Source organism: Microplitis mediator, chromosome 1, assembly GCF_029852145.1.
Source record: "Microplitis mediator isolate UGA2020A chromosome 1, iyMicMedi2.1, whole genome shotgun sequence".
Classification (NCBI taxonomy): Eukaryota; Metazoa; Arthropoda; class Insecta; order Hymenoptera; family Braconidae; genus Microplitis; species Microplitis mediator.
In genome coordinates, this window is record NC_079969.1 from 9007655 (window position 1) to 9025003 (window position 17349).

At 27.4% G+C, this 17349-nt stretch overlaps 3 protein-coding genes across 7 annotated transcripts in view; 2 read left to right on the forward strand and 1 right to left on the reverse strand.

The window, feature by feature from the left end:
- LOC130676968 (fasciclin-1) overlaps positions 1-17349 on the forward strand; it is a 202253-nt gene that overhangs the window by 145946 nt on the left and 38958 nt on the right. For all 5 annotated transcript variants that reach the window (XM_057483482.1, XM_057483489.1, XM_057483495.1 and 2 more), the window contains exon 3: positions 15683-15870. In XM_057483482.1, coding sequence (XP_057339465.1) covers positions 15683-15870 — 188 coding nt within the window. The remainder of the gene's footprint in view (positions 1-15682; positions 15871-17349) is intronic.
- On the reverse strand, positions 1123-10991 carry LOC130676996 (origin recognition complex subunit 3). Its single transcript, XM_057483515.1, has 13 exons — positions 10656-10991; positions 8948-9085; positions 8754-8874; positions 8531-8685; positions 8313-8464; positions 7868-7976; positions 7380-7544; positions 6519-6827; positions 5851-6141; positions 5542-5772; positions 3767-3886; positions 1343-1407; positions 1123-1257 (listed from the first exon to the last, which is right to left on the reverse strand). Exons 1-13 carry the CDS (start codon positions 10677-10679, stop codon positions 1164-1166), a joined length of 1974 nt encoding a protein of 657 aa, XP_057339498.1. The 5' UTR covers positions 10680-10991; the 3' UTR covers positions 1123-1163.
- LOC130677088 (uncharacterized) lies at positions 12375-13206 on the forward strand. Its single transcript, XM_057483680.1, has one exon. The coding sequence runs from the start codon at positions 12407-12409 to the stop codon at positions 13073-13075; it is 669 nt and encodes a 222-aa protein (XP_057339663.1). The 5' UTR covers positions 12375-12406; the 3' UTR covers positions 13076-13206.

Consider the following 17349-nt stretch of genomic DNA (forward strand, 5'->3'; position numbering starts at 1 on the left):
TTTTCTTTTGTGGTAAACTATTTTAGATCTTATCAACTGAGAATTTTAAGTCTAACGAATATTAAAGATAACGTTTTTTCTTAAATATAGACAACTTCGTAACTCGTAACATATCAATTATTAATGCTTGTTATAGTTTCTATACATTTAGAAAATAGTGTATTGTGTGACAAGGGATGAAACAAGACGATTTCCGACTAGGGTGAGGTTGGCTGCCCAAGCCGCAGGCGAAGGCTGACACCAGCAGTCTGAAATCGTGTTTTATCCTGAGTCACACACTATATTTTTCATGATTACCTGCATCGGAACTTTAAAATTCAGTGTCAGCAGCCAGTAAGAAACAAGTTAATTTCAAGCCGATGATAAGGAGAACTTTTAGAGAATGAGAAATCTGTGATTTACAGTCACTTATTAAACAGTCAATAAGACAAAAATATCATTTTCACTCATTTTTTATTTAGTAATTTTATTTGGTTAATTAAAACTGTGAGCTAAAAAATGAAATGAGTAAACAAATGAGAGTAATAAGGCTGCAAATGAACATTAAATATAACCAACACCGGGCAGAAACAATTGTGTTTTTTCCCTTGGGAATACTTTCATACCCGCTGTATGAAAGTATTTTTGAATTACGAATTCGCTAGCAGTTGTTTGCAGCATCGGCTTAAAATTAGCTTTTTTCGATGGACTGTAGAGACACTGAAACTTCAAGTTTCGATGCTGGTATCATGAAAATATTATTTTCAACATCTATAATTCTTAAAACGCTCAATTCATAAGATCAAAGAAAAGTTTTTTTAAAATATCTTCATAAATTCACATTTTATAAAAAAAATGAACGAGACCTTTTTTGTCAAGAATTCAATTTCCTACAAAATTGTTCCTATGATTTTTTCCTTAAATCTGCATATTTCATAAGATATTTAAAAAAAACCGCGATTGTATCGAAAAATGAACTTTGATCGTCCTGAGGCACGTGTTCTTTTTACTTAAATTTTTTCACTAAAAAGAAGCTTTTGAAGGGCGTCTGAAAAAATTTAATTTTTGACGACCATCCTAATATAAGTGTGTGATTGAGTAAAGTTTAATAAAAATAAATTATCATTATTTTTTTATTTTTTATTTAAAAAATTACAAAAATACAAAAAAGATAATTTCAAAACTCACGTAAGTCGTTTAACATGATCAGTTTTTCTTCTTGACGTTTTAATAAAACCTAAAAACTGTAGTTCTGCAACGGCTCGAGTAAAACGCGCTCTAATAAAACTTTGTTAAGAAAAAATCAATTTTTTTCAAAAATTGACTGATTAATTGTAAGTAATTTAGAAAAAAAAAAGGATACTGTATTTCTGGATCGACTTCTGTTTGCTCTGACTCATCATTAGGATTGACAATCATCAAAAATGCCTTTCAAAATAAAAATAATAATTATAATTATAATAATAATTATGAGTATCAATAAATTTGAGTAAATTTTTTTATTAGATCGTATAAAAATGGCTGAAGGATTGAGTTTATGAATAAACTTATAAGGACCTTTTTTATAGAGAATTAAATTCCCTATAAAAATGTACTCATACATTTTTATCATATTTTTAATATTTCAACCGATATTTGAGTTGAAAGATAAAATTATTTAAGAATATGAATTAAGTAAAAATGAAGTTGAAATTTAAATTACAGTTTCTAATTAGATAATTAACTGTAATTAGTGACTAAAGTAGGTATAATTATTTTACTGTAGAGGATCGTCAGACAGTATTAATGTAGAGAGTAAAACATTTTTAAAAACTTGAATGTTGATCTAGATATTTAGCGTAAAAAATAAAAATAAAAATTTAACGAGTGCATATTCATTGGATTTTTTAACGAGCACTATATTCTAGTACTAGCTTTTATTTAAACGATCGAGATAATTTTTCCGAGCTATTTTAAGATCACTCAGCTAAAGAGTTTGAGTGACTGAATGTAAAATATACGAGTGTACTGAAAATATATGTATATGTATTGTCTATATATATATATACAAGTATAAAGTAGTTATGGAAAGCTCGTGTATAGAGGGTAGTCTCATCGTGTATATCTAATGAGTGAAGCCGTGGCTGCGCATGAATTATGAATTATGTACCGTCGATTAAAATCACGTTGTTTTGTCTCTATTTCCATTTCTATCGACATCTACATCTAAATCTATATAATCGATATACATATTCTATGAGTCACTTGTTAAATTTTAAATAAATTTTACTCTCCATTAAAATAGTAATTCATTGATCATTTAATTATCGTTTTTTTTTTAGCTAAATCAATATTAATTATAAAATCCTGGCGCAGTTTCGCGTAAAATGAGTACCCACATCGATACATTCCGAGAAATTTATAATTAAGTGGTAATTAATTGGATTGAACAGTCGCGGATTATTTTTAAAAGTTTTTAGGATAAAATGAATGTGACAGTTGATGAGCTGATGAAATTCCCCGTAAAATGAGTACCAACAACGATATATTGTGATGAGGTCATGAATATGTTATATATATATTTTTATTAATTATACACGTAAAACAACGCTGGAGTTAAATTTACCACACAAAACTAGTAATAATTGAACTACATTTTGTAGTCATCGTATCGACAAATGGAGTAGCATAAATGAAACTGTATAAGATTAATCTCTACTGCAGTAGTTCTATTTACTATTCGACTGGGGTCAAAATTTGTAGGCTCAGTAACTGCTCAATGTAGTATGGAAAACTCACCCTGTTGTTTCTTTAACCACACAATTTTATAAGAATTTGTTGGTATTACTATTTTTGGAGTACACAATATCACATAATTTGTACAATCTACTCCAATGTGGAGTAAAATGACTGACAAACGAAAACGACAGCACCACCTTTAACTTTTTTACCCCACTGTGTGGCTGTACTAGCTCCACAATTGTAGTAATAATTACTTCATCTTTAAATGTGTGAATTATAATCTTTAAAATTAGGGGCTTGTATTTTATATCAACAAAAATTAAATATTCAATGAAAGTATGTTAGTAATACAAGAATTAATTTGTCATAAAGATAATTCAAAATGAAAAATAAATATCATGACGTATAGAAAAAAAAATCTACTTTAAAAATATAGTGCGTGTGACATTTCGAATTAATTATTTACAAATCCATTTAAATATATTTAAAAACTCTTTGTGCGAACAATATGACATAAATTTAAAAATTTTTAAAACTGTTTAAATACCATGAAAAATAATAAATATCAATTAATATATATTTAAAAAATAAATTTGGATAAAAAATTAGAAACTATGATGTGGAGTAGTAAGAAACACAGCTGTCATTTACCAAGGAGTTGTTTTAATCAACGACAGCAGTAGATGTTACTGCAGTTTGTGTACCACAACAGGCTAGTAGTCATTACTAAATGTGTAGTAATCCTATATATTATTAGTTAGTGTAGTATATATATCCCCGATTGTGGTAAATTCAACCACACCTTTTTTTACATGTATATTTTTTATTTTTCACATGCTTGCTAATGAAGGGGTGTGGGTATTCAAATGAGAGGAAATTTCATGGAGAATAAAACTGTAGACAAAAAATAAAATTTTGGGGCGTATTTTTTGTTGTACAAATATAGCGATGTCGGTACTCAAACTACCGGATATTCAGTGAGGAATTTGAAAAATAGTCAGTTCTTCATGTTAACGTTGACGGGAAATAAAACAAGTGATGGTGAAGATTGTGAGTGTTAACTTACTTGCAGCCAATCATACATATTGATCAGTTTCCGTGACTCCAAATGTAGTTTGTAAATAATGCTGAGGTCAGGTAACGTCGGTTGGATCGTTTGGTCGGTCTCCAATTTACAGCAGTCGCACTGTTGGTTAGAAAATGAATAGAATAGACCAGTGGCAATGCCAATACAATATACATTTTAAACCGCCAGGAACAACCAGTTTAGTGTGTATAATAAAGAGCAATGCTACACACGAGACAAACCGGGTGGAATGGGCTGAGCTGGGAGGGTGAATGAGATAGAGATAGAGATAGAAATAGAGATAGAGATAGCGATAGAGATACAACTAGAGGAATAGGAACATTTTAGGACATTTGCAATTCATTGGATAGTAAACGGGTGAATGCTGCAGTTGGATTATTCCGACATACTAAATTTCATACATCCTCTTCATATTTTAATCATATATATATATATATTTTTATGCATATATATGATGAATGCAGGAGAAAATTTGAAATTCAAACTTGAAATTTCAAATTCATTTAGTTGTTTAATGTTTTTAATTAAAAATTTTATTGTAGTTTAAATTATTTCTAGTTAATGATTAATGGAGTAATTAAACTGAAGGATTCAATTGATTGAGAGTTGATGATAATAACAATGGTCGAGATGATGGTTTATATTTTGAGGTTAGAGTCTCGGGTTCTAAATATCGCGGATTATTTTTACGCAAAGTATCTTTGGTTGCTAATTAATTATTTGAAAAAATGTCTGCTGGTGGTTTATTTTATTAATCTTAAAGATTATTATTACAATTGATGATTTAAAAATAAAACAGTCGGCCATTTGCATGAGATGAGGACGGCCATTTTGAAGCGAATGAGTCTGGGATTTGAAAATCGGTTTTAAGCTCTACTACAACAAATCTAGTTATTTTTATTAACATGCATTTAGATTTATTTACTAGAATTATTATTATTGTTATTAAATAGTGTCGGTTTAATGAATAAAATAATAATTATGAGTATGATAAATAATCGGTGGGTCGGTGTAGGAAATAAAAGTGTTGGAAAGCGATGAGAGAGCGGATGGGGATACAACCGGAAATAAATATTTTTCCACGTTTATTTAAACCTTTACTATTATATTTACTCATTGTTTTAAAGGATACTAACAACAAGTGCCCTTTAACAGTAATAATATTTTAGGCAGAAGAGGGTCAAGGGCGGGGGTAACTCTGCAATCGACCAAAAATAATTATCATTATCTCGGACTAAATAACTACTTGCTATATATATTATATAAAAACCAACCATCTCACGATCACACTAACATTTTTATAAACATTTCAATAATTGTTGATAATACCATAACAATAAATATTATTTTTACTCCCGTAGTATACGAGATACACTAAAATTTATAAGGACTTCTTTTGTAGAGAATTAAATTTACTAAAAAAAAAGTATTGATTGGTTTTGATCATAAAACCAATAATTTAAAAGTTACAGTATAAAATAGATCAATAAATAAATTATTTCAAAACTAAAAATTTAGTTTTTTCACTTTTTTCTTTAGAATTTCATTTACAGGTAAAGGGATAGACCTAGAGTAAAATTGCTAAAAACCTTTTTTGTAGAAAATTAAATTTACTACAAAAAAGTACTGAATAATTTTTATGATAAAATCAATAATTCGGTAGTTATACTTAAAAAAACAAAGACTATAATGATAATGACTATCATAAAATTGTTGTCATCAAAATTCATGTCATTAATATTTTGTCTACTCACATTTAAATAAATCGATGGATCATTTAATCCCATATGTATAGCAGCACGTAATGAACCACGTAAATGATGTTTGCCAGCATTAGCATCACTGAAACAAAATATTTCGCTTGCTGGTAGGCGATTTGGATTTTTCAAATGAATCATCATCAAATTATTTAAATAATTCATTAATTCGGCTTGTGCGTGTTTGAATGGTGACTTTGAATGTTCCTGTGCTTTATTTAATAGTTTCTACGAAATAACATTCATTATATTTATTGATTATCGATTATTATTATTATTAATAAAAAAAAAAAATGAATCAATTACTTCTCTAAATGAAGTTCGACTTAATTTTGAAGTTGGAGTTAAAGTTTGTACTTCTTCTGTTGTAATTTCTAAACTTGCTTCTCTGATTTTATTCAAACGATCTTCAAGATTAATTAGTATGTGATTAAAATCATTTTTATCCCCAGAATTATCTTTTATTATTTTAATAAAATTTTCTAATTTCGTTATCAACTCGGATTTTGAAAGAAAATTCAAAAGTTTAAGACATTCTTTGTACTCGTTAGTTTCTGTTAGATCACACGTTACTGCTGTGGCGTAAACTTCACGAAGCTGTGAATAATTTTATCAAAAATTTTATTTTTTGAAAAATTCAAGCCATTTTTTTATGGGGCATGTGGGTACTCAAACAAGAGCTCTCGAGTTAGTTTACATAAAAATAATAAAAATTAGAAAAAAAAAAAATTTTCAAAATTTTTTTTTTTTTCAAAAATGTTTTGAAAAATTTTCCCGTCATGTGGGTGCTCAAACAAGAGCCCCTGATGCACTGACTTAAAAAATATATATATCAGTATATCTATAGGTAAAATTTATTAAAATTATACAAGAAATGTTGAGCATTTAATTTATAAGTAGTATTGTATGTTTGAACGAGTACTGAGCTGAAAAATTCATTAGATAAATAAATGAACAGTCAAAAAAAAAATTACCTGTTTACCCAAGGGTGCGCCGGGTAGCGAAGAAACCAAATAATGCAAACACTTTAGGATAATAAAAAACCCACTTTTAAAATCGTGGAATTCTTTCAGTAATTTAACAAGCAGCCATTTAAATGCACTGTCTGTTATATTTTCTTTACTCGCTATTTTCCAATTATCTATATACTTCACAATCGAAGGTAAATTTCTAACTTCATCTAGATCATCGCCCGATAATTTGTCAACAGCTTTTTCAATATTTTCACGGTCGCAGCATAAATATGATATTCTGTTGCCATAAAAATGTTGAAACATACACAGCTAAAAAAAATTCAAATTGTTTTTTTTTGTTTTTACACATTTTGATAGAATTTCTAAGTAGTTCGTAAAATTTCCAGCAAAATGAGTACCCACAACAATATGTTCCAATTAAGTCATTACTATGTGATTTATTTAATAATTTAATTATTAATTAAATCGCGGATTGCATTTTATCAGGACTTTCTTAAAACATATTGATGTGGGTACTCAAACTACAGGAAATTTCATCACAAATTAGCCTGTACTAATTATTTGAAAAAAAAAATTTTTTTTAATCTAAAACTTGAATTAATTTTTTCATTTAACAAAATGAATCTGATATCCTTATTAATAGTGGAATTCCGAGTAAAATGAGTACCAACAACGATATATTTGTATTAATTAATTTTTGAGTAATTAATAAGATAATTATAATAATTGATTGACGTTTAAATTTTTGTTATCAAAATATATCGATGTGGGTACTCAAATTAAAAGTAATTTAGTCACAAATTCAAATGTACTATTCACTTTTTTTTTACTTCATACATAATAGGAAATATATAAAATTACCTTGTAGCCTTGTAGAAAAGAATCAACAGAAAAATCATAGAATAAAAAAATATCGGTTAATAATTGAAATGCGCGTCCTGTTAACATGAATGATGTTTTTCCTGAAAAAACTGTTCCCTCTAAAATATCTGACAAACTTTTGTCCTGCCTTTGTGTATAAAAAACCTGGAAAAGAAAAACAAAGTAAATGAAACAAATTAGCAATTCATATTTTTACAAGTTTTTAAAAATGTAGAATAGTATAAAAATGTGGACTCAGTAAAAGTAGAGAAAATAAATACAGAAATAGGTAAAGAAAAATAAACTAGTGAAGGGAAAAGTTTATTTAGTATTTAGTTTCTGTTGCTGTTATTTTTGTTTCTCATTGGAATTTAAAACAAACTGTAAATTTAATGCTTTGTGTGTTATACTTATCTAAAAGTTTTTAGTTACACACAAAATATTTGCATATGAAAATTTTATTACGTTTATTTCGTTTTATTGTTTACCTGAACTCGGAGTTTCGACGTCGCGTCGTATGGTAATGACCTGTGAACCGCATGAAGAGTTGTCGCGACTCCAAAAATTAATACAAATTTTATGGTTTTTCTGTACGAGCTAAAAAAAAAATGTTTACTAAAAAAACATCATATTTTATTATGGTCATGTGGGTACTCAAACAAAAGCTCTCGAGTTAGTTAACATAAAAATATCAATAATTTTCAAAAAAAAATTTTTTTGAAAATATAAATTTTTCATATTTTTTTTCCTGTCATGTGGGTACTCAAACAAAAGCTCTCGAGTTAGTTAACATAAAAACATCAATGATTTCCAAAAAAAAAATTTTTTTTTAAACATAAATTTTTCATATTTTTTCCTGTCATGTGGGTACTCAAACAAAAGCTCTCGATACCCACAAGCCAAAAATATAAAATTTATCACTCATATATTTACCTTAAGACCAATATAAAGTCACGAAGTATAATCGGATTAAAAGTTTCAAAATCCGGGATAACAATAACAAGCGGAATTTCCATAGATTTATCTTTGTACCAAGTCTCTAACACTCTCAACGTACACTGATTTTTTTTCACCAGCACTTCCTCCTTTAAAGTTAAATTAAAAATAATAATAATCATATTAAAAATAAATAAATAAATATAATTTTCTACCTCAGATCCATTTATCAACTGAAAAATCATTTCTTCTATCAATGATTTCATGCTACCCGAGTCCCTCGATTGTATAACAGCAATATATTTAGTGATACTCGATATTTGCAGTGACAATTTACGAAATAATTCATCATGATCCGGAAGATTTACACCTAAAATTTTAATTAAATTTATTCAGCCATTAATCAATTTTTCAATTACTAAGAACCTTATAAATTACCGGTTAATAAAATAGCTGTTGATATTTCGTTTAAAAAATTATTATTATCATCATCTTTTATGTCTTTTATATATTTCTTAATATCAATCAATATTTGTTTGAACATACTGTTATTTATTTCCTATTAAAAAAATTAATAATATCATTATTTATTAATTGTAAATTTTGATAATTAATTATTAGTAATAAATTACCTCTGCACAGGTTTTAATTGTCGACCAAACATGTTTGTAAGCATCATACCAGAGCTCATTGTCATAAATATTTAAATTTGCTTGTGATTTTTTTCGCGCGCTTCCTATTTTGTAATTTCCTTTGTGAGCAAATACTCCCTTAAAAAATACTATTTATTATTTTTATATCAATTTTTATGTAATCTATATTATTAAGAGAATAAAGAAAATTTTGTTCCCGCCATATCTATATGATAGAATTAGTTACTGTTAATGAAATTGGTATCATTAGATAGGTCTTGACTTGAATTTGTATCTTTTCATACTTTAAACTTTTTTTAATTGCCAAGTATCGAGATAAATAGATTTATCTATATCACTCGAATTACATTTAAATTACGCGGGAAAAAAGACGATCGTATTTATTTTCTTTAAATAAATTAATACTTCAATTATTCTGTCACTAAATATGACTGAATGTCATTGAATATGTAGCTATATTATTTATATCGTGTTACTTATTCCAAAATGACAGATTTTTATGCTCCCTTTTGGTTTTAAGAAGCTTCTCAAAGCCAAAAAAGTCTGCATAGAAAAAAAAAGGATTCATTGACACAAAAAATCTTTACTCACCTAAAGAAAATTTTGACTTACCCCAATAAATTTTTTGCATTGTGAATTGAAAACAAAAATTCATTTAGAACTAGAAAAAATTACTTGATGCAAGGAATTATTTCTGACCAAAAAAATCTTTTCTGGCCCCAAGACAATTTTTGTATTTAATTGATAATGCATAAAATTTCTTGGTGCAAATTAAAATTTTTTGCGGGAAGAAATCCTTTTTTTTCTGCGTATTTTATAAATTTAGTAGTGATATTTGGGCAGTCGCGTAGTGACTACAGGTTGCTCGTTAATTATTAATTAAAATTTTAATTAATTAAATTTGATGTTGAGTTAAAGAAAATAATGAATTTAAAAAAAAAAATGTGAAATTTTTAAACTTCCGAAAATATTTCGGAAAAATAAAAAATTAGTAAAATTTTATATTAAAAAATTTTTAAAATCATGAAAGAATTTTTAAACTGACGGTAATTATAAATTTTCTGTGAGTGTGAATGTAGATGACAATTTAAAATTTAAAAAATTTTGAAATAAGTGAATTAAATAAAAATCGAATAAAATTTAAAAAATGCGCATTTATAGAATTTGAAAATGTGTACGAGCATTTTTTTTTATTTTTATATTTTTAATTATTTAATTGTTTATTTGTAATTGGAAATTTGTCGTATGTCTGCTACATTCACACTCATAATTTTTTTTTGTTTTTTTTAGTGTGGGAAATATTTTTCAATTCAAATTTAAAGTTTCCCGCTCTTGTTACTTAAAAATTTATGAATAAATATCTGACATATTTTAAATTTATACAAAAATATATAACTAAATAAATAAATTTTTATTTTAATAAAAATTTTAATTCAAATTTCTTATTTCCCGCTATTTTTAATAACTAATAATATATCAAAATATATATATAATATGAAAAAAAATCACTCCAAATATATATATCAAATGTATATAAATATATATAAAACTCAATGAGTCTAAATTTCATTATTATTAAAATTTAAATTCAAATTCCCCGCCATTTAAATTGAAGGTTATCTCGCCGGTATGCAACAGGTTATTGCAGTAATATATAATAATTACTTTTTAACAATTAAATAATTACCTTTGATACTGATACATCATCCATTGTCTTAATTACCCAATTAATTATTAATTAATTATTTTAAATATTCAATAAATTTCTGAAAACACAAGATTTAAATTGACTTGTCATCTGCTAATTCATAAATCAATTTGATGTTAATTTAATTTATGAGTTATAAATATTTGAATTTAAAATTTAATTACTACACAGATAATAATTAATTTAAAAATGTTTTAGCACTTGAATATTCTATGACGCGAGAGTTAACTTGTAACGAATGTGTTTCTGTTTAGTGTTCAAGAGTTAAGTAATTTGGTTGGTTGTTGGTTTGTGTTTGAAGAGAACGCGGGGAGGGGATAAAATGTTAAGACAGCTGGCTGGTGGCTGGCAGCTGCTGCCACCGCAGTGAGAACTCTGTTGTGTGTTCGAATTGATATATGTATTTATTATATGTGTATATATATTAAGTTATTCGAGGTCTGCCAATGACAGCAAATTGTCTGAGCCTGAGTTAAGATTTAAAATATCGATACATCGATTTAATACCATTTCAAAATGAATATACTTCATATTTAAACATTAATATTAATTTCATCCATTTTTTTAAAAATAAATCATTTTAAAATTTAAAATTTTTCGCGCTGAAAATGGTTTAAACTTTTTTTTTCAAAATTTTTTAACTTCCCGCCGAAAAAATTGGAATTATTTTAGAAAGGAAAATTTTTCGAGCTGTTATATATTAATACCAAATGTTTTATATAAATATTAAAATTTGAAATTTCAGCTCTTCAAATTTTGCTTGACTCTCAAAATTAATTATCAAGCATCAAAATATTAAAATTAAAAATTTCGACACTTATAAATTCCCATATAACAATTATAAGTAATTCTCAAATATCAAAATCTTAAATTTTTAAATTCTGACACTCGAAAATTCCTATAACAATCAAAATTAATTGTCAAACATCAAATTATTGAAATTTAAAATTTTGACCCTTAAAAATTCCCATAACAATTCAAATTAATTTACAAATAAGAAAATCTTAAAATTTTCAATTTCAACACTCGAAAATTCCCGTTACAATTAAAATTAATAGTCAAACATCGAAATATCAAAATTAAAATTTTCGACACTTGAAAGTTCCCATAACAATTAATATTCCCATAGCATTGAAAATTCTCATATTAATCAAAATTCATCGTCAAATATCAAAATCTTAGAATTTAAAAAATTCCCATACCAATTTAAATTCAATTTTAAACATCAAAATATCAAAATTTTTAATTCTGAAACTCAAAAATTCGCATAAAATTTTTTAAACTGTCCCATCTTAATATCAAATACTTTAAATAAATATTTAAAAATAAAGAAAGTAAAATTTAAAATTTCGTCACTTAAAATTCCCCGCCATATTCAAAATTAATTTTCAAATATGAAAACCTCAAAACAAAACATTTAAAAATAAAATCTCGAATAATTTAGATTCCCGCCAAAAATTCAAAAATATTATAAACAAAATATTACCTTACCTATTACAAAAAAAAAAAAAAAAAAAAAAAAAAACTAATTAAACTCCCGTCCATTACTTTAATGAAACATTTTCTACAACAAATTTATAAATGTCTCCTAATTAATCACACTATCGCCCCCACCCACTTCCTTAATTTAACTGACTCACGCTTTAATACCCACCACATTTATCATTCCTTATTAATTTTTTTTTTTTTATTTTTACTTATTATTAGATAAAAAAATAAAATTAAAAATAATGGCTGCAGAATTAATGATATCATTTTACCTGATAATTATTCTGAGTTTATGTATGAAAGTAATTTTATTAAAAAAATCTTACGCATCACCGGAGCAAGTATTTGATCAAATATCATCGTCATTTAATTTCCGACCAACATATTTAGAAATATATGACCAATCAATAAAATCAAAATGCGATCGATTGATTGTCGTTCATCCATTCGATTGGAGTTTTTGGGCGATAAATGGTTATTGTTACGTTTTAAATGCATTGAGAGCATTTGATTGCCCGCACAAAATGACACCGACACTTATTATTGACGCGATAACAGTCAACGAAACGTTTTTAAATCCTATTTGTTATCCAATTGATTACAGCACTGTACTTAATGAGTACAAATCACACGGCCCGCCGATCATTAATTATTTTAATATTGAAGACATTATGAGACGAGGAAGATTTACTGTTATTGATGCACTTAATTACTTACTTAAATATTATATTGAAATAGATTTAGATAAGAATAATGCACATCCGATTAATAAGAAAATTGTTAAATCTTTTATAAAGAAAGGAAATCTAATTAATCAAAAGGATTTAAAGGACGTAAAAACAAAAGTTCTTGAACACTCTGTAAAAATGGACAAAAAAGTAAAAAGTAAACGTTTGAATGCAGAACCATAAAAATTGAATTTAAAAATAAAGTTTTGAAATTGAGTCAAAATATATTTTAGATTTTTATAGTCATGTGGATACTCAAAGTAACGTTACTAAGTTTGTTTACATGAATATGATGTCGATTTGAAAAAAAAAAAATTTTTTTTTCTCAAAATTTGGATTTTTTAGGTTTTGAAATTTTTTTTATTTTATTAGTCATGTGGGTATTCATTAGTATTCAAGATAATTTTGTGTCAATTAATATGAAAATTATACGTATTTTGAGAAAATTTTTTTTTTCGAAATTCGTATTTTTAAGTTTTCAAAATTTTTCATAAATTTGTAGTCATGTATACGCATTTAAATTAAAGCTTTCGTCTTTCGAGTTACTGAACATTAAAAACTCTCAAATCAATTTTAAAAAATCAAAAAAATTTAATTCACTCAATGAATTAAAACCGCACGGAAAAAAATAAACTTTAAAAACTAGTGTTTGAAATTATAAACCGGAACCTGGGTGTCAATATAGGGAATTTTAAGGGAGGAAAGAGGTGAATCGTTTATTTGAGAAACCCCAGAAGTCATGTTTTTTATGAAATTGGGTTTTTCGCATTTTTGGGTTCTTTGGATGTCCCTCCAGAGAAATCAATCAAAATATGCATCAAATCAGCGTTTAAAAAAAAATTAACGGGGTGACAGCAATTTCATTTAATTGAGAAACCTCATAAGTCAATGACTCAAATAAACATATGTAGTTTTAGTTTCACAGAAATAATTTTTTTTTTTTTTATTTAAAATTCGCGCTTTTTTGGGAAATTAATTTCAAATGGTGTTTTATTGTTGACTGTTATATGACTAATTAAAATGTTTAAATTAATTATAATTTTTTGTAATTTCTGGGTTTCAAAGTTTAAATACATATTTAATACTTCATTTTATCCGTGTAATAAATGATTAGAGTGGAAACATTTAAAAAAACAATCATTTTATAACTTTTTTTTCCGTTTGGTTGAGAAACCCCATAAGTCAATCAACTTTAAATAATTTTTTTAAGTAGTTTCAATTAAAAAATTGAATTTTCCTTGTTGGAATCTTTTCCAGAAACGCTAGCATTATTGTATTCAATTATTTATTTATTATTTTAATGTCAAGTTTTTCTAAAGAAATGTTTTTTGTGTTTCCTGAAAAATTTTGTTTTCTTGACTTATGGGGTTTCTCAAATAAACGATTCAGGTCTGCGATACAAAAAAAAGAGCATATTTTCGTGATTTTTTTTTCAGAGTTCCTTCTTTATTAAAATTCTTGAAATTTGTGACATTATTGAGCATCAATCTAAGAATATTCTGCTAAATTTTCATTAAAAAATATTGAAAAACAAGCCAGTGGTAGTGGGGAGAGACGAGTCACCTCAAAAAAAGTCTCCATACCGTAGGCAGGATAACTCATGACTGCCTCATCTGAAATAAAAAAACCAAAAAGATTTCTTTAGTAAATAAGTTTATCTTAGATTTGAACGAAGAATTTTTTTTTTCAATAACTGCTTATTTTTTAATTAAACAAAAAGAGCAATTTTTGGCAAAAATCCGAGTTTTTTTATTGCACCTTTACCAAAAATTCAAAAATGAATATTTTGTTTAGTCCTTCGTTCAAATCCAAGATAAACTTATGTACTAAAGAAATCTTTTTGGTTATTTTATTTCAGATGAGGCAGTCACGAGTTATCCTGCCTACGGCATGGAGACTTTTTTTTTAAGTGACTCGTCTCTCCTCTCTACCACTGGCACATTTTTCAATATTTTTGTATGAAAATTTAGCAAAATGTTCTTGGAATATTGCTTAATAATGTCTCAAATTTTAAGAATGTTAATTAAAAGCGTACTCTGAAAAAAAAAATCATGAAATCATGTTCTTTTTTTTGTATCTCAGACCCCTTTCCCCTCCTAACATTACAACTAATAAATTTCATATTACGAGTCATAAATTTTTACTGTTTAATATTCACTCTCAATTATAAATGGGAGAACGACTATTTAAAATGACAGTATTTACTGATCACTTTATCATTATATTACTTTTCATTTCTCAATTTATATATCAGTTCATTTTTTTCCGCGCCAAATTTGTATTAATTTTTAAATCCAACGAAATATTACCTGTAATAAGGTAAATAACCTGCAAAATCAAGGATAAAAGGATACTAAAACACAAGGAAAATCGGTTTTCTAGTTGATAGTATGTTTAGGATGAAATTGCACAAAAGTACGTGTCTATATATAAGACTACAAATGGTGAGGTCATGATCATACGAGCTTTAGCTTTAAAGTTCATTTCCTAGTTTCTACACTTGTCTAACAATTGTTCCAGGCTTCTGTCTCACGTACTATCAACCAAAAGCTCTAGCCCGTATGTCGCATCACATCACATTGTAATGCTATCACACATATGTGATAGTGCAATCAGCGGCAACGACAATGACTACGGCTGCAATCTCCTCATTCTCCTCTTACTGTCCTCGACATTTGTTCTTACACATATACATATATAGCTATCGTGTATAAAAATTTCTGCACTCAACTGAAGTGTCATTAATTTTTTTTTTTTGTAATAAAAATCATTTTTTTATTTTTGTTACAGCAAATTTACCAAAGACTACTGACGAACTTGGTGACACGATTTCGTCAGAACTTGAGGGAAATCCTCCACTTTGGGTCACAAGAAAACGCGGGCATCCGCAAGATGAAATTTATATTAACAATGCTAAGATACTGGAAGGAAGTAATTTTAGATCGAAAATTAATACGCCTATTGGAGAAAAAACTCAGGTAATTTAAAAAAAATAATTTTTTTTTTTTTCTAAAATAAAGTGGAATATTTTATGGGCTTCCGGGTACTCAAACTAGAGCTTTCAAGTTCGTTGACTTGAAAATACATAAAAATTGTAAAAAAAAAATTTTTTTCAAAAAACTAATTTTTTAATTTTTTAGAAAAAACAAAATTTTTTTCTGTGGCCATGTGGGTATTCAAACGAAGCGTCTTAATTATTTCTGTAAGGAAAACTCCATTTTGCAAAAAAAAAAAAAAAAAACTTTTACGAAACCTCGGGCATTAATTAAATACACTGTAAAAAATCCGGAGTGAATTCGGAGTTAAATTAAATCCGAATTCACTCCGCCACTCGGAGTTCCGGAGTTTTAAAAAAAATCACTCCGCATGCGGAGTAAATAGGGAGTATTTTTAGCGGAGTGATTGCGGAGTGACGCGGATTTTATTTCACTCCCAATTCACTCCGGTCCGGAGTTTTAATACTTAAATAAATTTATATTAAACTGCTAAACAAAGTGTGTGTGTGTGTGTGCGAGTGTGTGTTTGCGTGCATGTGTGTGTTTGGGTGTGTGCAGGTGTTTGTGTGCGTATGTGTGAATGTGTGCTTGTGTGTGATCGGATGTGTGCAAATATCTGCGTGTGTGTCCGCGTGTATGCAAATGTGTGCATGTGTGCAAATGTGTGTGTGTACAAATGTGTGCGTGTGTACAAATGTGTGCATGTATGCATGTGTGCAAATGTGTGTGTGTGTGCATGTATGCATGTGTGCAAATGTGTGTGTGTGCAAATTTGTGCGTGCGTGTGTGTGCGAGTGCGCGTGTGTGTCTAAATATGTGTGTGCGTATATGTGTGCGTATCAGCTGATCAATTATGTAATACGCGAGTTTTTACTTCTATTTTGTTGAGTGGAGTTATTTTTTATTAATAATATTTACAAAACTCCGCTCCGGAGTGAATTTCACACCGGAGGGATTAAATTAATAAAAAATTATCTACTCCGCGAAAACTCCCCTGCGGAGTGAATTTCCGTGAATTTTTTAAAGTGTATTAGTAGTAATAATAACTAATTGAACTAATTTCTCATTAGCCGTATGCACTGGTTATAAAATTAACACAGTATACATTATAAAGTTTTAAACTCATATGATATAAAGTTTCCATCGAACGAGAGATCGCAGGGTAAATTCTCTCAGTTTCGTTCTTCAGTAAAATCTAATGGAAATATATAGAGTGCTAATACGCCATGGACTGTAATATTAGGAAACGCGTCGTCATTGTAACGAGCTTTTAATAAGCTTTACTCAAGCCTTTAGGTCTTTTTGGCGCTCGTTAGTAATTAATTTTGATGAATTTTAACCAACTCAATTTACTGTTTTTAATACTTCCCGCCTTGTAAATTAAATATTTAAGCTTATTTTAGTAAACTAAATAAGTATTTAATAAATAACATTTTTTGAGTGTTAATAATTTATCACGTA